Raw genomic sequence first — 22,228 nt, forward strand, 5'->3', positions numbered from 1 at the left:
GCCAGGCTCTGCACCACACATCTCTGGTGTCCTTGCTGTCACATGCCCCTAGCATTGCCAACCAGCCAGAGTTCTGTGCTGCCACCTAAATGCCCCAGCTGTGTGCTGCTGAGTAGAGCTCTAGCCAGTCTGCAGTGCACATGCATACAACATTGCAGGGCCAGGGCACAGTCTACCCATGAGCTGGATAGAACGGGTCCAAAGAGCAGATCTGGCTTGCAGACTATGCTTGACACCCTTCTTGAGGGAATAAAGAGAAATCCATCAGCTGCTTCCCATCCATATAATTTCTAGGCAATCATTTATTAGCTGAGCTGTTATTGTATCTGAGAGACTACGTATCCTGTTATCTTGGATTCCTCTTCTGGTCTTTGTATTGTAGAAATGGATGAGTCTCTCCATGGAAATTAGACCTCACTTTGATATTGCTATAGAAGATCACCCAGATCAAAATGAGAATTAAAAAGACACCTTAATTCAGTTCAGCTTAATTCACTTCTAAAGTAAATTAAACTCATTAAAGTGACTTTAATTCTGAATTAGATTATCTATATAGAAATGTAATGAAATTGAACTAATCCACTTTAAAATTCAATCCACTGAGGGGAAGAAACCCCATCAAATTCTTCACTCCATTGTACCCATGAAACCCTACTCACTGCAGGTGTAACAGGGTGCTGTAGATAGCACAGAGCAGAATTTGATTCCAAATATATCATTTTTGAAAATCACTACAGACTTGAGTAATTCAAAAACAAATCTCATCACAGAGGTGTGTGAAGAGTGAGAATTCTTAGTAGTTTAGTTTGTCAGTATATATGAAAAGCTACTTGCGAACATTATCAGCACTATAAAATAAGAACAACAATACAAATTTTCATGAATTTATTATCAGCAAATGCTTGGACCTGAAGCTGTAAAAACAAAACAAAAATCGAACCTGTATGTACATATGTAGGTTTATACAAAAGAACAATCCTATAAATACTCTTTTTATATAACAGGCACACCTTTATACATAAATACATTGCTCTGGTATTTTGTTTTTAGAGTGTAGTCAGCTGTAAAAGTATTTGCTTAGATCCAATCAAACTGAACTGCAAATCTGTACATGCTTCAGAACGTTAATTTTCAAACTATACAAATTCACTTTCAATCTCATTCTTAGTATTTTAAGAACAGGATATAACCAATATGCATTCAACAAAAACAACCATATGTCATGTTAAGTATGTACAGACAGATGACATTCTAAACAGTGCAACTGCTAGGCTCCTGATACTTTTAAAAGCACAGAAAAAATACTGTAAAAAAAAAAAAAAATCTTACTTTTACATATATTACAAATAAGCATAAGTCATAAAAATAATTATTGCATTTAAAATGTGAGCATCCTATTGTAATGTCAAAAATATCAAAATTGTATATAATGTATAAAGAGCTAAAGCAATATTCTGTCGAATTCATTGGCACAAAATGGAAAGTTTCCATACATTCATAAGACAATTTTTAAATTTTTGCATACACTGCAATTGCAGCATATTACATTCTTCCCAGCTAGCCACACTATCACATAGTTTATATAAAGATTTAGGTCATTTATATATATGTAAATATATAGAAAGAGATAAAGTAGTTTATAAAGTCTAATATATTTTTATGTTTTTTAAATGCAATAAAATGTTTAAGTAACAATTTCCCTGCAATGTTAGAACCTAAACAGTACTGTGGTAATATTGGAAAAGCAGACAGAAATGTCAAAGGTCAGCCTGGCTTTCATTGCCTATGCCATACAGACGGCAAAAAGAACATTAACAGGTTTTATAATTAACACCGTGCATTTTAAAATAGGACGCTATGCATGTCCAATATATTATTACTATGCTTCCTGTAGTACATTAATGTTAGTACACTAATATTAAAGAAACATTATTCTAAAGTATAAAAAGTGTCATCGTAGGGATTTAAAATTGTTTTCAATTTGTGAATCTGTCTTAATACTTATATTTTGTCTGTAAGCATTAGGCAGTTTTCCACCCTTCCTACTGCAACTGACCAGGATATCCTTTTATGCCCAAAGATTTCTCTCTGGAACATACTGTGAGGCATTTCTAGTAAAAAACTGAAAGGTTGTTTCACAGTGCTATTGAAACTCAACCTAGAGGATTTGAAGTAGATCCATGTGCATCCTAAAGAATGTGTTTAAAGTCTGAATCAGTGTAGGATTCATATCAGGCACCACACCACAGTAAGAGCTGCCACGATGCCATTCAGGATTGCCATACTATAACCAATGTGAAAAGAATGTCCCGTCAGCCGCCTAGAGAAAAAAGCAGAAGTCAATTAATACAAAGGAGTGGAAAAAAGCCCCAAAACAACACAAAAAAGCCATACACTACGTGCAAAAAAACACCTCCAAGGAATTTTACCAAGGCATTTTAATGCCTTGTTCTAAAAGCAAGAATTACTTACAATTATTAAGAAGCACCTAGATTTATGATTCAAGACAGTGGTGACTTCAAACAACCCTGACCTGAAATTTGTTGGCTTTGTTGCGACTGGGACTGTAAAAAGTCGGATTACATTTAGCTGAATTAATGAACTGAATTGCTGGCCACATTCACAAAGCCTCACAATGAGGGTTTTTGCATCCCTGTCCAAATTATAAAGGATTGAATGGGAATGAAGTTTTTAAAAGCAGTCATTTTACAGCTCCCTGCCAGTTAGGGGGAGGAAAACAAGAACAACAAGAAGTATATGGTAATTGGAAATCTTTCTAGGATTTCTAGATGCATCAGCAGATTAAGGATTCATGAACGCTGGTGTTAGCCTCAGTCTATCGAACAAATCCCAAATAAAGTTTCTGACAAAACCAAAAATAAAGTTATTAATTTCATCCCCACCATTTCCAACAGTGGCAGCATGCTATTCATTGCAAAATAAATAGTTCTGTAGTCAGTGGATATTTTTAATTTAAAATACAGAAGCTAATTCCAAAATAAGCTTCATATAATAAAGCTAGACTTGAGCATTCTATGCAATCCCATGGCTATGGAATCAGCCAAAGTTTAGGTTTTCATTTAAAGCTGTGGTATTATCTTAAGTTTTTGAAGCTCAATTTTCAAACACAATCTTAAAAAAAGTACTATCTCCTTGCATCTACAAACAAAAAGCAATAACAAATGGTCCCACTAACAATATCACCCAATTCAAGAAACTAAAATAATATAAAATGGCAACAATAATTTAACAGCAGATCATTTTGCCAGATACATTCCGTTAAGCGAACGAAAATGTTAGGTAAAGCTATTTTTAAAGACTACCAGAGTAAAATGAAGAGTTCCAGTTGCAAACATTACAAAGCATGCTACAAGTGTGAGGGAAAGGAACAAACCCCTCCCTCTGGCAGAAAAGCTTGATCTATCCACTAAAAATCCTCACATACATTATGACCACTTCTAAACTTACTGACTGGCAAAAACTCCTTACTGTAGCGGCCTTTGCCTCCAAGCGTGTCATGAAAAAAACTCAGATGTGGTATGGGTCAACACAACAACATCATATTATGAAGTAGCATATTTGAACAATTTAAGTGAAAAACATCCAAAATACAAATTCAACACCATTTATTGTACTGTTATTCTTTTCCACAGAAACTGAAGAATGACTGCAGAAGGCAGAAAACATTACAAAGTGTGTAGCCTTGGTACAGAATTCAGAGCTAGCTTGCTGGAGTAGAGCAGTAATTCTCAAATAGGATGCTGGGGCACTCCGGGGTGCCCCGACAGGTTTTGAAGGGGCCCCAATGCCTGGATACCTGGGCTGAGTTTGCAGATGCTGCCCCAGACAGAGAACCTTGTATGAACAAAGGGAAGAGGAGAGCATGGCTAAGCCATGCCCAGTGAGCCTTTGGCTGAAGTTTCCCAGTCCAGTTATGGCAGTGGGCTTTGTGGGGGGAGGTGGCAGGGCACCCGCGCTGGTACTGCTGCTGGGGCTGGATCTGTCGCCTCTGGAGCACACTGCTGCCTTCCTGGCAGAGCCCGGGTTCTGACAGCAGGGACATGTGGGGAATTAGATCCTGGATCTGTCTCAGCCCTAGCCCTGTGCTGTTACCACTTTACGATCCCAGGATGTCCCCAGCTCTGCCTGCCCATTTCACTCCTAAGCACCGCTCCATACCAGCCCAGAGCACCATCCCACATAGCCCCCATAACAGCTCAAGGCTCCCTAAGTAAGTAAGTGTGTGTGGGGGGGGGGGGGGGGGGGTAGGGCCTGGAGACCACAGGGGAAGGAGCAGGAAGCTGGAGACAGCAGGGGAATGTCTCCAGGGCCGTCTCCAGTCTCCTGCTCGTTCTGTTCCTGCCGGTGAATGTGGGGGGGCTGAGAGAGCCAGCAGGGAGCTAGGGGAACAAGCTGGGAGCAAGGGGAATGAACTGGGAGCAGGGAGAACAAACAGGGGATGGGGAGAACAAATGGGGGTGGGGGAATGAACAGGGAGTTGGGGAAGGTCCCCTCCCCCCTCCTCCAGCCCCCTAACCCCCTGCTTACCTGGCAAAAGCCGAGTCCAGGTCCCTGGAGCTTGCACCACTGCCTGCCCAGCACGGGCAGGCAGTGTGCTTCAGGCCCTGGGAAAGGGCCAATCACAGGGACGCCCTGGCACTCTGCCACAGCGCCTCTGGAGGACTGGGCCTCCAGTTGCCTCAGGGCACAGTCTGGGACCATGCCCATACCTGTTTTTTTTCCCCCCAGGTTTTTGTTTGACCCCTGGATATCCGGGGGTCTAATTTTGCTCCCCTGCTGCAAATTTGCAGCGAAGCAGGGGGGGACGGGACGACACATGACATTTCTTTGTTCCCACACATGCCTCTTGCAGCGTCTTAAAGGGGTTTGAGACGCTGCAAGAGGCACGTGCAGGCTCATCTGGACACGCCCTATGTGGCCTGTAGGCCCAAATAATTGCCCACCCCTCCATTAGATCCAACTGCTGCTTTACCTGCACATGTGGAGGGACCCTAAGGTGCCACCCTACCTACCCCCTACTACCTGCCTGATTAAATATGTAGTTGTTTCCCTGATCCACCATTTATGATAAGCCTCCATAGTGTTTTATGGACTTTATACAAAAGTCTAACTTCTCTGCAAGCAGGTAGCTATGTCACTAAAACAAAATACTCTTTTCCAGAATTAAGGTTTTCATTTTTTGCTTAAATATAAACACAGATTGTTAAAAAAGTGCAATTTATTGCCACCCCAACATCTGTTCCAAGTGGGATGATGGTCTCTATCCAATTCCTGAGGGACTTGTTTCTGCAAGCCACCAGTTACCACCCTGATTTGTGAAAAAGACTGAACAGACTGACCTACTTCCACATCTTTCCTCTAACTGAAAGGATACATTTCAGTGTAGAAGCATATCATCAGAGCAGTTTGGAGTGGTATTCTGTGCATCATACCCTGACTATGAACAGGTAAGCTTAATTATCAAGCCTGTCAACCAAGTACCGCGCATCAAATTTACTTTAAAAAAGACAGCTGTCCTATCCTTACTGATAAGAAGAAATAACCACCTGAACAAAGGAATTATTTAGGAAAGTACAGATTTAAGCTGTTCAAGAATTTCAGAAATCTAAAAAATAAAAATATATTTTACCAATGGTACCTTAAATAACCTGAAATGACAAGTTATAAATTTATATTTTCTAGTTATGTTATGGCAGGGGTTGACAACCTTTTAGAGTGGTAGACTGTGTACTTATGACCCAGCTACTGCCATTAACTGCCAATCCTAGAGCTTGGTCACTGAGCCCCTGCTGCTCTGATCTCCTCTGCTTACTGGGTGCCACCGAAAGCCACAGTAAGTGGCAGATTCAGCAGCAAGGACACAGGACACAAGACTAAGTGGCTGCTTTAATGTATCACTTTTAAACTGCAACCCCAGCCCAACTGAGCCCTCTAGGTTTTTTTTAAGGTTATTTTATCTTTCACTTGCACCTAGACAGCTACAAAAAAGCTACAAAAGCACTTCAATTTTAGTTTCTAAGGAAAACATATTTTATTACACAAAATCCGCATGCCTTTAATTCACTTTATGGATATGGAGCTTCCAAACACTGCAAGTTTGAAACACCTAAAGACTAATGCATGGTTAACAATTTAATATTGAATTCAGAGAAGACATCAGATTCTTGCTCAAAGCTGATGAATTAGTAAGAAAGGTCACATTAATTTCCTTCTCCTTGGGAAAAGGTCAGAAATTTCTCAAACATTAGGGAAAAAGTAAATCTATTTAATTTAGAAAAAAATGAAATATCTGCAGTATCCAGTGCAATAGGTGAATTAAAGGGTTAGTTAATTATATTTCAGTCAGTAATTAGAAAGAAATCCTTACTAAACATTCTCTAACCTATCAAGGGAAGCGTTTATTTAGGGTGATATCTTTTATTGAACAAATGGCACGGTTGGAATAAAAGTTAGACAAGCAAGACTTTTTTTATTAGGTGACCTGATGGCCCAGTTGCCACATCAGGTCACCTGCTGAAGACTGTCTTGCATTCAAAAGCTTATCTAATGTTATTCCAACCATTAGGCTGGTCCAAAAAAAAAAAAATCAACCTAAATAAATCCTTGCCTCTCACACAATTCCTGGACCATCGCAGCTACGATATCACTAATACTACCTAACCTGTAGGCTAAAGCTAAATCCACCAACTATCCTGGTAAAAACAGAAACTGAAAAGTCTATTCTCCTAGAACAAGAAATTTTCCCAAAAATTGTATATAAAATATGGTTCGATAGTATCTGTTTTACATTTAGAAACGTTACAACTTTTACAGTTCCAAAAGTGAATGAAGTGAAGCATGCACTATAAAAGTAGGGCCACCGTTAAGTCAGAGAGGAAAAATGCTACCAATTTTCAGTGCAAACTAATGGGAGACTCGATGGTTATCCTACTATGAGAGAGGTTCCAACTGTTAGAATAAAATAAGTCTGCCAAGCATAGCTCATCTTCACACACACATTTTGAGAGAGACTCAATGAATAGCAGATGCACCCTGGAATTACTCAGGGTAGAAGACAACTCACCATGAATGGCAAACGAAACAGAAGTTAGCAGACACTCCGTATTGTCTCCACTGGCTACTGAATGTATCTAAAATATGAAGCATTCCTAGTCACATACCACAAAGCTGAATCTGACATGGGTCCAATGAAAGAAACTCTAGCAGACCTTTCCCTTTTATAGAAACTTGGTCCAAATGGGAAAGAAGACAACTTTTCCAGACAGTCCCTTATATCTGCTTAGGTCCTAGTAAAGTTTTGTAGCCCTATGCATCAGTGAGTGGATGCTCAGAAAGGAGGTCAGTAAGAATGGGGAGGTGAGACTGAAAGACAAGTTGGAAAAAAGTGACCAATCTTTTTTCTTTTTTTGTGGTGATGCACCGGGGGTGGGGGAACCCTATCTGCTGCATGGCAGCACTGTCTTTGACCCACTATGCTAAGTGCTAATGATATTAAAACACTGAAGTGTGAATACTTGAGAGCTTGGCGGTACTGGTGCAAGGAACTTCCTTGCAAGTGACTTAACTGGCCCACAACTGAAGTGAGCCACTATAAAATATGCAGCCTAAAACAGATGGAATAAGAAAGCCCGTATTCAAAAGCAGCAGGCCCAGTTGCTGCTGCTTTTGAGTAGTTCCCTCTACTGTTAACTAATTTTCATGTCAGTAGTTGAGACAAATAGAAAGGATTCAAAGTATACTGGAGGTAAGTGATTTGGGAAAGGTGCGACAGTCGCATTCCCATCTCCCTCAAGTTTTCAGACAGTCAAGGTAATGTATTAGGGCTGCCTCTCTCCCCTCTGCAAGAGGATGACTAGGCTCTAAAGAGCTACTTATCTGAGAAATATGTTTAATGCTTAGATCCTCGTGTTACTTCTCTACCAGGAACAGCATAAAACAATACGTCAATTCTGTGGTTGGTGCTCTAACTCTTCACATTTCCCATATGGTGACTGAAGTACAACAGGATTTGGAGAGCTAAATCACTATCAAGACTGTAAATGGCAAAAGACACCTTGAGCCACATAAATGTAACCACCTCCAAAGTACTCCAAACCTTGCCTATTTATAGGTAATTGGGACGATGCTTGCTTCCTCAGGCAATTAAAAAAGCAAGTCATTACAAAACATCTTCACATTTAAGCCAGGGGGAGAAAAAAATTATCTATCTGGTTTACGTTTAAAAGCATTATAATTTGTACAGTTCCAAAAATGAATTAAGTGAAGCACACACTATAAAAGCAGTGCCGCTAAGTCAACAGAGAGTCAATGTATGTACGTATGTATGGCAAACATAAATACTTTAGCAAGTGGAGTCTGATGCTATGCCATTTCTACTGTGTAGAAAGCAATGCTGTATTATTGCAGAACAGTGCCAGACTCCGGCAGGTGTACAGATAACACTTGGCACTGTCAAACTGATTTAATTTCCCATGTCACACCATATGGATTGCCAATCTGGTGTGTGCACTTGATTAAAATGGGGAAATATGAATAAAAGCCCTAGGTAATACAAACTCAAAATTTCCTGCTATCCCTATTAAAAGACTTACATAACTGAAGGTAGAAGTCATAGATATTTAATTTAAAATCTAATGGAGATATTAAGTCTTTTTAGAAGCCAAAACTTACTTGAATAATTGAGAAGTGTTTATCGTCTCAAACTGATTACTGAAAAATAAAGTTTTTATTTACCTACTATTCCAATTTAAACAGAAAGCCAGTTCAGAAGGCTGCAGAACACATCACCAGCAGCTGTAACACAGAACTCTTTTCAGCCATAAAAATCATTATGCAGGACCATATTTTCCCTTGTATGATATAATAGTGGCTGCACGTATCCATTTCTCACCAGTCACCTGTACTGAAGTAATTGCTGATTTCTTCAATTTTTTCCTCTTTCTTCATTTGAAAGACAAAGTGACAGTTTACAATCTTTTGTGTAAACTGGCAATTTTACACTATGCTATTTGCAGACAAATGGCAGGATACATTTTTTTCAAAAAAGGCCTTAGTGATTTACAGCCTGTATCTATCCCAACGATACAATTTGTCAAATAAAAGGTACCACACAGAAGAATGTGTGCCTCTCAGTGATTTAGGCAGACAAGGTTCCTTGGGTGAATTTGATATCTTTTATTAGACCAACCCAAATGGTTGGAGAATAGTTATTAAGCAAGCTTTCGGGTTCAAAAACCCTTCGTCAGGCTAAAGACGCTGCACCAGTTGCTGCGTGCTCTTAGGCATACAAGTCACACTGCCCATGCTATTTAGAAGCTTGAAGCTGGTAAATATTAAACATTTACTAACAATTTGATCAATAACATTCCCATTTACTACACTTATGAGAACAACCACTATGAATTTGAAAGGGAAATCTGAAAACCATATTAAGCATGGATCCCCCCCACAACCCCCATCTAGACGAGGAGGATAAAATACCTAACCCACCCTTCTTTAAGCTTTTACATTCTAAGACACAAAGCTCAAAAGAAAATGTCTCTTACTTATTTCTATCAACTCCACTGATTCTCCAGCCAGTTACAAGTTCATCTCATCTTCCTTTTAACTTCAAATGCTTCCAGTTTTCAGGCTCAGATTAAAATTACAGCCCAAAGATTATGTTAGAAAAGAGATTTCAAAGTATTTTATATTTGCTACAATGCTTCAGTATCAGAAGGTCAAAAGAGGGAACGTGACCAAGTTACCTTTAGGAAAACTTCTCCAGTCTTCTGAAATCTGCTGCATGAATATAAACCAGCGCCATCCCAATTCAAAGGAAGGACAAATATTTACAAAAGCAGACACAGAATCATAGAAAATTAGGGTTGGAAGAGACCTCAGGAGGTCATCTAGTCCAACCCCCATGCTCAAAGCAGGACCAGCCCCAACTAGATCATGCCAGCCAGGGCATTAAGCCAGGCCTTCAAAACCTCCAAGGATGAAGATTCTACCACGTCTCTAGGTAACCTCTTCCAATGCTTTATCACCGTCCTAGTGAGAAAGTTTTTCCTAATATCCAACCTATGCCTTCCTTGCTGCAACGTGAGATCATTGCTCCTTGTTGTGGCATCTACAACCACTGAGAGCAGTCTAGCTCCATCCTCTTTGGACCCACCCTTCAGGTAGTTAAAGGCTTTTATCAAATCACCTCTTGGTCTTTTCTTCTGCAGACTAAGTAAACGCAGTTCCCTCAGCCTCTCCTCAGAAGCCATGTGACTGTAGCCCCCTCATCATTTTCACTGCCCTCCACTGGACTCTCTCCCACTTGCCCACATCTCTTCTATAGTTTGGGGCGGGGGCAAACTGGACACAGTACTCCGGATATGGCCTCATCAGTGCAGAATAGAAGGGAATATTTACTTCCCTCAATCAGCTGGCAATGCTCCTACTAATGCAGACCAGCATGCCATTAGCCTTCTTGGCAACAAGGGAACACTGCTTACTCGTATCAGTCTTATTGTCCACTGTAACCCCGAGGTCCAGACAGCCTGGCTTTCAGTGCAACTTACATATACTATAACAGAAGCACACCCTGCACAAGGGCGATGTTTGGGACTCCACCTCCCCTTATACCCTTTTCACACGCCAACTGGTTCACTGTAGTAGTGATACCCTTCAGGGCTTTGTCCTCCAGGCCTTGCGGACAACACTCAGTCCTAAGCTGCAACTCCAAGTGAGCTCCTACAAACAGCAGTGCCGACAACTTCCATCTGTGACTCTGATGTTGGCTTTCCATCAAGTAAAGTCTTCAAATCAAATTATGCCCTGGCTCACAGTGTGACCATAAACTAATGGCTAACCCAGTCCTTCTGGTCCTTTAAATAAACTTTAAAAACTTAATCCACCCTCACCTGAGCGTGGATCCCAGTTGCCCAGTTCAGTGTATTCACCCAGCAACATCCCTACTAACAATTAGTGTTCACCCCTCCAAGAAAGTTAAGTCTATTGACCTCACTCGCGTGTCCCAGAATGAAGCTAATTCCTTCTTCCTCTACATGTTGTGGGCATTGTGTAGCGAGGGTCGAGTGTTCCTCTCCCCACCCCACCCCACCCCAGATCCCAGAGTGCCTCCTAGGCTTCACCTTCTTCACTGCTTACCCAAGTGCCCCAGGCTCCAGTGAGCACCTAGGATGAGGCTCCTTTCCCCCTTCACAAAGCTGCCATCTGGTGTCACATCCCCGATGCCACGCAGCACGGGGTTGTGGCTCCATGCCTCCTGCAATGCCTGCTCCCTTCCCAGTACTGCACTTCATTATACTGGCCTAAGCAAACAAGCAGGAACTGACGAATCATGGCTGCCGCCACTCCTACCACTTTCCTGCTGCCACTGCAGCTAATGCTGCTCCTACAGGTGGGGGGGGGGGGGGGGAAGACCGCTAGCTCCTGTTAGGTTTCCACTCAGATTCCCTACACTGCCCAAAGTCTTTTAGGGACTTATTTCCCTGGCTCACTTTCAGTTGGAGCTTCCTGCTCCCGCTATAATATATACATACTATTTATGTGTCATATATATATACCAAAATAGCAATTTTATAGATTTTGTGAAATCCAGCATTGCCCATGAAAGTGGGAAATGCCCGTGAAATCCATGGGGAGAAACAGAGACTTACTAAAAACAAAATATTGACTTCCCAGAGCACCACACAACCTCACTGCTGATTGGCTACCTGTCATGGGTCCCAAACCTACCCACCAATTATCAGCAAGAGGCAGGGGCATGTGAGAGGCAGCCCTTGCAGCCAATCGGTGGTGAGGGATGGGGCCACTGGGGCCCTTCAGCTAAAGGGGGGGGGGGGGGGGGGGCGGCGACACAGCCGCTACCAGGCTCTGCCTGTGAAATTGGTGGGCAGCTGCCCCAAATTCAGTAGGTTCCAAGTCATATAATCTTACAGAAATTGTGTACAAGCAAGTTATCAAGAAATGACTTCCTCCCAGAAAGAGAGAGACTGTTTAGATGACAATCAATCTGAGCTTCTGCAGTTATTTCTTTAGTTTTTAAAACAATTTCATCAAGTTTGGTTTTATATTAACTGGATTATAACCTATACTTTTCTAAAAATGTTTTACAAAATCCTGATCAATTTGTTCTTCAGTCTGCAAAATTTTCCCCAGACATAAATAGATCATCAACAAATTATCTCTTTTCTGACTACTACTAACGCTCTCGATAAAACATGTAGCTCCAGCATCTTGACAGTTTTAAGAGCTTTGCTCTGGTCATTCTGTTCTTATGCTTTCATCTTTAGTTTCATTCATGTCTTAAATCATATTTCAGCCAAGCTTCAAAGCTCTTGTGTATGATGTATGGAAAATAGAAGTGAAAAAAGGTAAAATAACTTTAAAATATTTTTCTTTCTACTTTTACTTCTAGACTTCAAAGCTCTAATTATTGAGCTTTTAAGTCCTATTAAACCATGTATTATTAGTTCTTTGCTTTTTAAATACTGGTCTTTTGACTGAAGGGATTTTTCTACAACACTGACCCACTCTATTTCCTTGCAACATCAAGATGCATTTTTAAACTAGTATTACAATGATCGTGAAATGGAGATGGTAAAATTCAATTTATTTTTATAGGCTGGTCATAAATCCAAGAAATTAAAGACTGTGCAAAGAAATAAGTGGACTACCCAATTCTAAGGGGGAAAAGGTTTATTTTATTCTTTTTTTCCATTTTGCCATGCTTTTTGTACTGAATTTCCCCTCAGCTTTTTCATCTGATATATTTCATGTTATTCTTATCTCAATGCTTATATGCTAGCTGCTACAATTCCTCACAATGATAATAGTATTAACTACAGAACAACTAGCTCCAAGGAACAAAAGCCTCTGCTAATTTCAAACCAGCTCATATGTTAGCAGCCAACCTGTGACACCTTGATTCTGATTTTTCCAAAGATAACAAGTGCCCATAGATTCAACCCACTTCATTCTGAGCAATAGATGCTCTGGACCTGTAAAAACAGGACTCTATGAATCTCAAGTTAGGCACTTAAAGTCTGAGACAGACTCTTCTGGAAAAACACACAAAAGGTAATATAGCTGCTTATACTCAGAGGGAAAAATAATACACTCTTTTCAGCACCATTTTTGTTCTACTTCAGTTAGCCATGTCAGATCTCATTCATCAGAATCTTAAAACTAAACTGACGTATACATTGAATAGAAACAAATTCAAAATTGCTCTTGGCGTGGCACTTTCCACGCTGCCTGGAAGTACAAGTGAAGTGACCATGGCATTATATTTGGTATTCTTGGCCCCTCACCACCTTCACTATAACGCACAAGAAACAGGTATTTGGACTACATAATTGCACCCCTTAACTTCTAGATTAGTAGCTACTGGCAAATCTAAACAGACTTTTTATATTCTTGAATACAAAACGAAAATACACACTCAATGAAATTCCAAATTAAAAAAAAAAGCACAGTACAGGGAAAAGATGAGGATTATCCCTCCCCAGAAATAAGACTGGAGTTAGAGAAAGGGGCCTGCCCTCTAATCACAGCATAGCTCCAATGCAGTTTTTCACACTATTTTAAATTTTCAAAAATGGACTCTTAAACAAGTTGGGGTTTTTTTGTTTTTGTATTTTTTTTTAGAAATAGAGTTAGTGCTAGTTTGTTCTCAAATCCAATCTAAATGTAAAATATGCCATTTAAAAATGTAAAATGATGTGTCATATCATGTCCTGCTTGGTGCAGGAGGCTGGACCCAGTGATCTTCTGAGGTCTCCCAGCTTTACAGTCTATGAATCTATGAATTTTAAGTAATTCTTCACTGATACCAAAAAAATATTTTGCAACAAGCAAAATACATGCTTTCATCCGTTTCTTTATAGCATACAGAGAAAACTTAAAAAAGTCAGAACTTCAGAACCTACTATTTTAACTAATATGAAACAGTAACTAAGGAGCTGCTATTTAAATTATCACAGTTAAGCTGATCTAGCAATAGCAGATAACATATTATCAGAAGATACAAAATATACATTACAAATTGGGACAGAATCAAGAAACTCTAAATTAGGTTTAAAAAAATAGGAGGTGGGGTTTCCAACTACCCATCCTGAATTTGATTACTGAATGCCAAGTGAACATACCCTACAGCTCCAAAGAATATATACTTCATATGGTTGAGGTAGGAAAGCTATTTTGCATGCAAGCACTCACCCTGCTGGCCAGATTACCAAATGCATAGCTTTTCTGCCATCTCTGAAACAACATATTAAACAGTAACTATTTAAGTGAGTGTAAAGTGCCCCCTGCTATCCTGAAATTAGCTATGATGCTTATATAAGTTAACTATAACTATACTGAGTATAATCTAAAAACCTTAAATCACACTCACAGTTAGTGATACTTTTACTACCTTAAAATTATTTACTTAATAAATTTGCAAGCAAGCAGTTTAAATATTCCTTATCCCAATCTACATTTAAAGGCACAGATATAACTCCCCCCAAAAAAAACAGAATATAACACCTATTATTTCATACAAACACAATTAATGTTTTTAAAAAGTGGAAAAGCAAGGGTACTTTCAATCTAACACCAATCTAAAAAATATTTTCCTGGTGTACTGTTTTACAGGCTGGTTAGTATTTTAGAAACCATAACAAGCATTTTATGACCAGGATGTCTGATTTAAGGATATTTGGATATTAGAAAAAATTAAACACCTAAGCATCCCGATAATATAGACTTATGTGCCATCTTTGAATTATGAAAAATGTATCCCAATCTATTTCCTATGATTACCAAAGCCAGAAGGTAGGGCAGGGAGGCAACTTAAGAGACTTACGAGTCTAAGGCAATGGTTCTCAGCCTTTTTAGGGCTTGGGGCACCCCTTGGAATACAGTTCCAAGTTTTCCCTTGTTCTTTGACTACAGAAAAATAGTACAGCATTTTTTTCTGTTACAAAAATCTGAGAAAGACAAAATCCTCGTGAATACTTAACGTCAAAAAGAAAAATGTTAAATATAATATGTAGGGCAAATTTAGAGAAGAAAACAAGTTATAATTGTTTGGCGTTACAGCTACTATATTCAATTTAAAATGGCTAACCAATAGACAAGGAAACAGAAATGAGTACAGCCTGAGGTAGTTCTGACAGATGACCGTTTCTAGCAAGGTTCACTTAGTGACCCAGCAGCACAAGCTTAACTGGCTTTTTTTTTTGGTTTAGCTATTAAATGTTTATCTTCACATTATTAGGGTAATGTAATAGGAGAATAACAAAGCTTTACACCATACCTACTAGAGGTGCATGGATACATCAGTTCATATTGTATCGGCACAGATAAAAGGAAAACTGACATTAACAGCAATAGTCTTTTTCTGGCTGAAGTGGCCAATAATGTTACTAATAAATGCCACATGTATGAGTGCAGCTGCAGCAGGAATGCACACAGCCAAGAATGGAGCCCAGCAGCTTGGAAAACTGTGTGCAGCTGGTAAGTCTGTTGGGGAAAGGGGTGGGGGGGGGCAGGGGAGGGCAGATCAAGGCCTCCATGGTGAGGGAGTGGGGCTGGGGCAGGCGCTGCCCAGCCAGGGTGGGGCAGGCATGGGACAGAGCCAGCGACTTATCTGGAAGGCAGCTCCCATCACTGGGAACCCCCAGGGGAGGCATAGGAGGCATGTGCCTCCCTTCCCCCAGATCTCTGCAAGGTGGGAGGGCAGGCTGTCCACTGCAGGCTTGGGGCCGGGGCTGCTCCAGCCTCATCCCAGCAGCTGCGCTTGGGTTGGGCCGGGTGAGGCAGGCAGTGGTGCTTGGAGGAGGACTAGAGGTAGAGGGGACTAGAGCCACCCCAAAATTCACCATAGCCCTCTGCAGGCCCCCCTCCCAGCACCGCTGCTGCCTGCCCCACCTGACCCGAGTACAGCTGTTGGAAAGAGGCTGGTGCAACCTGGCTCTGAGTACGTAGCAGGTAGCCCGCCCTCACCCCACACACAGATCCAGGGTGTGCAGTGGCAGGAGCTGTCCCCCCACCCGATGAACCTACAGCTCCGTCCCACACCCCATCCCACCCCAGCTGCATGCCTGCCCCACTCCCTCCCTCACTGCAGGGGCTGCAGTCTGCCCCCACCCCACCCCTTCCCAACAGACTTACCAGCTGGATGCTGCTTTCCATGCTGCTGGGCTGCATATTGGTAATCGGATTGGTACTGGCTGATCGATAATTGGCCATCAGTATTGGCCCAAAAAATCTTTATCAATGCATCCCTAATAACTATTCTTTCCTCTCTGTTTGTTAAATGCTCTTCTAACAACAAATCTGATGGAGTTTTTCCTTTCCAAAGCAATTACTTGAATTTAACTCAAATTAAACTAGAAGGAATTTTCTCTCTTGGGCCATTTTTCAGTCTCAATATTTGTTATCCTTACAGATATCTCCAAAATGTGCAACCTCAACAACAGAGCTAGTAAGACTGAATGAACACAGAAAGTGAACTACTTACCCAGTACCAGACTACATGTACATAGCAAAGTTCTGTATGCAGTTTCTCATTTTCTCCATATTAATGAAACCCCACGACCTCATAAGCATGAAGCTTGCAGTATTCCTGATTATTGTCTTGTAGTTAACTAGAATGCCCATCCAACCCTAATCCTGGCATTGCAGTAATGGTTTGGTAAGAACTTACTTGAATCGTGCAGGTGAAAGCGGAGTTGGGGGAAACATTCCAGGTTCAAAGGAATCAAAATATGTCACTGTCCAAGAAAAGCTGCAGCATGAGAGCCCTGCTGTCAAGGCTAGAATAAGCAGACCCCAAAATCCTTAACAAGGGATAAAAAGAGAAGTTTATGTAAATAAGTATGAGAACACTAAATTACAACAGATTTTCAAAGAACTCAGCTTCACAATATAACATAATGATTCCACATTCCTGAAAGAGAATGGTATATCTAGTTCTGTGTTGGTATTATTTTTAGAGGTGAATAAAGAAAATTGACTGCATCAGAAATTGGCTTGATTTGGCCAATAAATGCCTCATGCTTACACACAGCTGCAGTGCAGCATGTAGGCAGCGAGGATCACAGCCTGACAGCTTGGAGAGCTGTGCACAGCTGGTAAGTCTGCTGTGTTGTGGTGGATGGAGAGCAGAGAGGGAAAGGATGTGTGCGGGGAACAGATCAAGGCCCCCGTGGTGAGGGAGTGGGGCAGGGAAGGACAGGACAGAGCCGCAATCAGCTCATCCAGGGGGCGAGTGGAGGGGGGGGTATCAGAAATCAGATCAGTATCGGCCAATAAGCCTCCTTAAAAATCTGCTATCAGTACTGGCCCCAAAAATCTATTGGTGTACCCCTAATTATTTTTAAACTATGAACATACACAGTAGAACCCAGATACTTTGTAGAATCAGGTTCCTTGCCCACAGCAAAGATAAGGGTCCAGCTGTGCACAACCACTGAGGTGCTCGTTGTTGGCTGGAGTTTTGTTTCAAAGGGCACTGCTTTTCCAAACCGCTAGAGGACCACTAATGAACCCTAGCTGTGTAGAGAAGCAGCATTCTTTGAAATAAAAGCTGCAGCAAATGGTTAATTCCACAATCCACTGCTAATTAAGAAGTGGCAAACCACCCAAATGGAAATGAGCCAGGCAGTTTTGTATGAACAGAGCAATACCTATATTGGGGTATCTATTGCAAGTGAACAAATACTGGTAAAGAAATTAAAATTAAGTCTGAAAGTCATGCTTCACTAGGGTGTTGAATTGTGGTCACAAGGATGAAACTTGATAGGGAAAAGTCTACACGTCCTCACTGCTTTAAGATTTGGAATCACTTGAAATCATAAGTAGATCTTTGCTTCAATTTCTTAAAAAAACAAAAAAAACAACAAAAAAAAAAAAATTCTGGATCAGTTAGGCAAATGTTATATTAACTGTTTTAGAAATTAAGTCAAAATTCATTATAGGCGCTATGTACATTTTAAACTTAAATGCTTATTTCTCCAATTTATATTCTCATGTAAATACAATTTCATCTGTAAACTCATTCTACCTTTAAAATGTGCATCCTGTACACATCATACCTTTTAGAAAATGGGCACATCTCAAAAGTAATTATGTTTAAAAAATGATGTCATTCGTGATTATATGATGCATTATGACTTTCAGATTTCTTGCAGATTACAGCATGGATTGACCACCCATGGCAAGTGGCACAGAGCTCCTGTGTGTTGCATGCGAGCCCCAAGCAGAGTAAAGGGAGGTACCTAAACCAAGGTAGGAATGCTGCAAAAGGTGTCCAAAATCACCAGCAGCTGCCACCACAATCATTTCAATGTTTAATATCGGACCCACAAGTCAGCCAACTTCAGCGGAGGGAATACTGAGAAGGGACCGAGTCAGCAGATAACCAAGAAAACAGCGATAAAACAAACATCGGGTCCTTACAAGAACCCTGGTTTCTTCCAAGAGTTATAATTGCTTTTCTCTGCCAGCTGCGCACTTTGAAGTGTTATCTGAGAAAAATTTAAAGCAATTTGACTTCTTTTGCTTAGCTTGCACCCGTCCACCTATGATTCAGCAGGATTCAGAAAGCTCCTAATGGGAGGGAGCAAGACAGGCTGGTTTGGGGGATCATCCGTCTCTTGCTAAAACTGAATCTCTAACTCTACCTCCTGCCAAACAAGGGCAAGTCCAGGATCCCCATTTTAAAGGCTGCACGGAGCAGTGCCAGTCCCCCCGCCCCCCCTCCGGCGCGTCCCAGGACAACTAAGGAGCACCATCTCCAAGGAGGCGCGGGGCAAAGCTTGCGGCGCCGCGGCTCGTACCCAGCAGGCGGGTCTCCGCGGCCTCCTCGCTCTTCTCCTGCTCAGCCTGCAGATCTGCGGAGACAGGCAGCGCTCAGCACGGAGCCCCGGGCACCCCCCGCCCCGCCCCGCCCCGCCCCGCCGGCAGCGCTCACCCCTCAGCACGAGGCCGGCGAGGGCCAGCAGCAGCGCGAGGATGCAGACGGCCACGAGGCAGCAGAGCACGGAGCAGGCCCGCGCCGGCCAGCGCTGCGCCCCGTTGTGCTTGTGGCCCGGGCGCGGCACCCCGGACCGGCCCGCCCCCACCCCGACCCCCGCCTCCTCCTGCTGCAGCTCGGGGTACAGGCTTCGCATCACCGCCCCGCCCGCCGCCCACGGCGTCTCGGGCCCCGCCGGCGCCGCCCCCCACGGCGCGACCCGGCCCCGCCGGCGCCCGCCCAGCGACAGCGACATGGCGGCCACGCCGCGACAGAAGGCGCGAAACGCGCGCGGCGGGAAGGGAGGCAGGAAGGAGTGGGGGTGGAGCCACCACTTCCCTGCCCGGCCCCCACCAATGCGCGCGGCGGGGGGGAAGGGGTGGAACCGCGCGCGCGCGCTGACCCGGAACAGGAAGGGCGAGGGCGCGTTACGGCCCGTACCACCTCGCGGGAGGGGGGGGGGAAAGAGAGCCAGAGCGCGGCTCGCGCTCAGCATCTACCAACCCGCGCGCGAGGCCGGGGGGGGACGGGGTTTCCGGGGATGGGGACAAAGCCAAGCCGTTAGCAGAGCGCCGCTTTCTCCACCCCTCTTCTCAAGCGCGAGTGGTGCGTCCCGCGGCCCCGCCTCCTCCGCCCACGTGACCACTTCCCAGCGTTCCCCGCGCGCGACCCCAGCCGCAGCGCTTTCCCCCCGCGCGAGCTCCGAAGCCCAGCGCGAGACCTACCCCACCTCCCCCCCCCCCGGCGGCAAGCGGCCCAGGCCGGCGGTACCCGCTTCCTGATCGTCTCGTCGGCGGCCCGCGCGCCCCAGCTTCACGCCCGCGCTTCCTGGTGCGGGGCCTAGGCCCGCTCGCTCCCTCCCTCCGAGGCCCCGCGGGCCGGGCCGGGCCGGGGCCGCGATGTCCGGTGGGGACTCGGCGGCGGCGGCGGCAACGGCCTCGCCTCAGCCGCTGCCGTTCTCGCTGCCGAAGCCGCCTCCCCTCATGCAGCTGACACCGGGGGATGCCGTGCGCCCCGTCTCCGCCGCCTCGGACCAATCGCCGAAGAGCGGCCGGCTCGGCGGCCGCCCGGATTGGCCGACGGGCAAGCCTGTCAGCCTGCTGGCCCCGCTGCTCCCGCCCCGCGGGGAGCCCGAGCCCCTCATGCCCTTCGGGCCCTCGCGGCAGCAGCTCCGGGGGAGGCTGCTCGGCCGCTGCAGCGGGGGCAGTCTGCTCAACCCCTCGATGAGGCCGGGAGGAGACCGCTCTCTCATGGTGAGTGAAGGGTTAAGCCGGGGGGGGTGGGGCGAGGGGGAGGGACCGTGGCGGGACGGTTCCGCGCACGCCAGCCTCTGTCCTTCTCGGCGGCTGTTGAGGGGCCCCTCGGGGGCGAAGGACCTCACGTGACTGCTGCGGGGGCGCCTAGTGCTTGGTCCCGGGGCCTCGGCTCTGCTGTCCAGGGAGGGCTTCCCAGTGTGGGGACAGACCCTCCCACCTGTGGGGAGGACAGGAACAGGTGCCAGCCCTAACAGGGGGGCACTCATCCCTCTCCCTCTCTGGCTGTCCGTGTCAGGATGCAGATGGGTGACTCCTGCCCTGCTGCCAGGCTCAGAATTGCTCAAGAGTTCAAAACTACTTGACATCATCTCTGTTTTTGTTCAGTTTGCACCTCTTTTGTCGCCAGCTGAAACTTTCCCAGTCGCGCCTCACTTGTTACCCAGGAAGGGGTTCCGGGATCTTGGCTTAGTATTGCAGGTTGTTCGGCACAAGTTACTTCTGAGAGTTCTTCTCAGCGGGAGCTGGGCTCAGAGTGGGTGCTGGCAGCACTGGGAAGATGCTGCATCTATCCCAGGTTTCACTGCTGCTCTACTCCCAAAACTGCAGCCGCCCAGCTCAGCCCCATCTCAATGCCCTGCCTCCACCTACGTACTGGGAAGAGCCAGGGCTGCACGGGCTGGCTGGCTGGCAGCGGTGGCAATGGGAGTGGAGCGATGGTGAAATTTGGGATGGATGCAGCATCTTCCCAGTAACACTGGCATCCACTCTGAGCCCAGCCCTTGCCAAGAAGAGCCCTGTGCAGCCCTGGCTGCAACCTGCCCTGCCCTGTGCAGATCTGGGGGACATACCCTCCCAGGGTGCAGACAGCTGTGGGAGCCTGCCCCGCCTGGGCAGTGCCTGACCCTGCCCCCAGCTGGAGGCAGCTTTGTTGGAAATTGGATCAGTATCGGCCAATACGCCTCCTTAAATATCAGCTATCTGTATCAGCCCCAAAAATCTCAATCAGTCCACTTCTACTAAAAAGTTTAATGTCCATAAAAAGCCCTATAGTTATGGTTGTTTTTAGAAAATGCATCGAGAAATAGACTGCAGCTAGTATAGATGCAGAAGATGTTGTATTAACTATAAACTTAATCATAAAAAGGAAGAGATTTTATAATCTATCAAATGAGTTCCATGACATGTGTAATGCTTTCATTGAGCAGTCAGAGCCATGTGTGAAAATATTTTTATCCTTTTGGTTTGTTGGATTTGTGCATGCTAATTTGCAAGTTGCGGGAATATATTTTTTTTCCATTGTTTTGGAATTTTTAGCTAGGTTTGTTAACTGTACATTTTTGACAACTTATGGTAGTTATAGTCCATTCGTGTACATCATGAATACATAAATGCTTTGATGTAGTGAATTTTCTACATATTTTCCTCAGTCAACGCTAAACTGGCGTGTAAGGCAATGTTTGTATATCCATTGAGATATTTCTGTAATTTTTGCATTTCATGTTTGATATCAATATTTTTCATTTATTAACTTTGTCTTTCAGATGGGTCACCCAGGCATGCCTCACTATCCACCCATGGGGATGCACCCCATGGGCCAGAGACCACCAAATATGCCACCAGTTCCACATGGTATGATGCCTCAGATGATGCCTCCAATGGGAGGACCACCAATGGGGCAGGTAAGGCCGCTTATTTGACTTTCTCCAGAATGATCAGAAATAATTTAGACTGGTAAGTTTCTCATTCCTTGGAAATCATGATGCTTATAATCCCGGGTTTCTTGTATATCATTTGGGTCCTACAGATACTGTTTCTACTATAACAAATAATGAAGCTGCTTTTTGATTTCAAATTTTAAAAGAAAAACAATAGCCCTATATTGGAATCTGTCACTCGAATCCACCAGTTATAACGCTGATAACTTAGACAATTCTCCTTTAGTCACACAAGA

General features: G+C 43.9%; 2 protein-coding genes across 4 annotated transcripts in view; one reads left to right on the plus strand and one right to left on the minus strand.

The window, feature by feature from the left end:
- Window positions 1-870: 870 nt before the first annotated feature.
- On the minus strand, window positions 871-19,435 carry ARL6IP6 (ADP ribosylation factor like GTPase 6 interacting protein 6). The gene is made up of 5 exons (XM_014599320.3): window positions 18,980-19,435; window positions 18,846-18,899; window positions 16,712-16,844; window positions 14,236-14,277; window positions 871-2,320 (listed from the first exon to the last, which is right to left on the minus strand). Exons 1-5 carry the CDS (start codon window positions 19,275-19,277, stop codon window positions 2,227-2,229), a joined length of 621 nt encoding a protein of 206 aa, XP_014454806.2. The 5' UTR covers window positions 19,278-19,435; the 3' UTR covers window positions 871-2,226.
- Window positions 19,436-19,685: 250 nt separating this feature from the next.
- Window positions 19,686-22,228, plus strand: part of PRPF40A (pre-mRNA processing factor 40 homolog A) — a 44,657-nt gene continuing 42,114 nt past the window's right edge. For 2 of the 3 annotated variants that reach the window (XM_019480545.2, XM_019480546.2), the window contains exons 1-2: window positions 19,686-20,274; window positions 21,819-21,956. In XM_019480545.2, coding sequence (XP_019336090.1) covers window positions 19,921-20,274; window positions 21,819-21,956 — 492 coding nt within the window. In that variant the 5' untranslated portion in view covers window positions 19,686-19,920. The remainder of the gene's footprint in view (window positions 20,275-21,818; window positions 21,957-22,228) is intronic. The other variant, XM_014599497.3, reaches the window with a different exon arrangement.

This window comes from Alligator mississippiensis, chromosome 4, assembly GCF_030867095.1.
Source record: "Alligator mississippiensis isolate rAllMis1 chromosome 4, rAllMis1, whole genome shotgun sequence".
NCBI lineage: Eukaryota > Metazoa > Chordata > Crocodylia > Alligatoridae > Alligator > Alligator mississippiensis.

Bases quoted from the DNA above. Each gene is read 5' to 3' on its own strand.
- ARL6IP6 (XM_014599320.3), bottom strand. From the start codon at position 19,277: ATGTCGCTGTCGCTGGGCGGGCGCCGGCGGGGCCGGGTCGCGCCGTGG. The intron at 18,900-18,979 runs GTGAGCGCTGCC...CTGTCTCCGCAG, and splicing joins CGCCGGCCTCGTGCTGAGGG to ATCTGCAGGCTGAGCAGGAG. The intron at 16,845-18,845 runs GTACGAGCCGCG...TCCCTTGTTAAG, and splicing joins CGCGGAGACCCGCCTGCTGG to GATTTTGGGGTCTGCTTATT.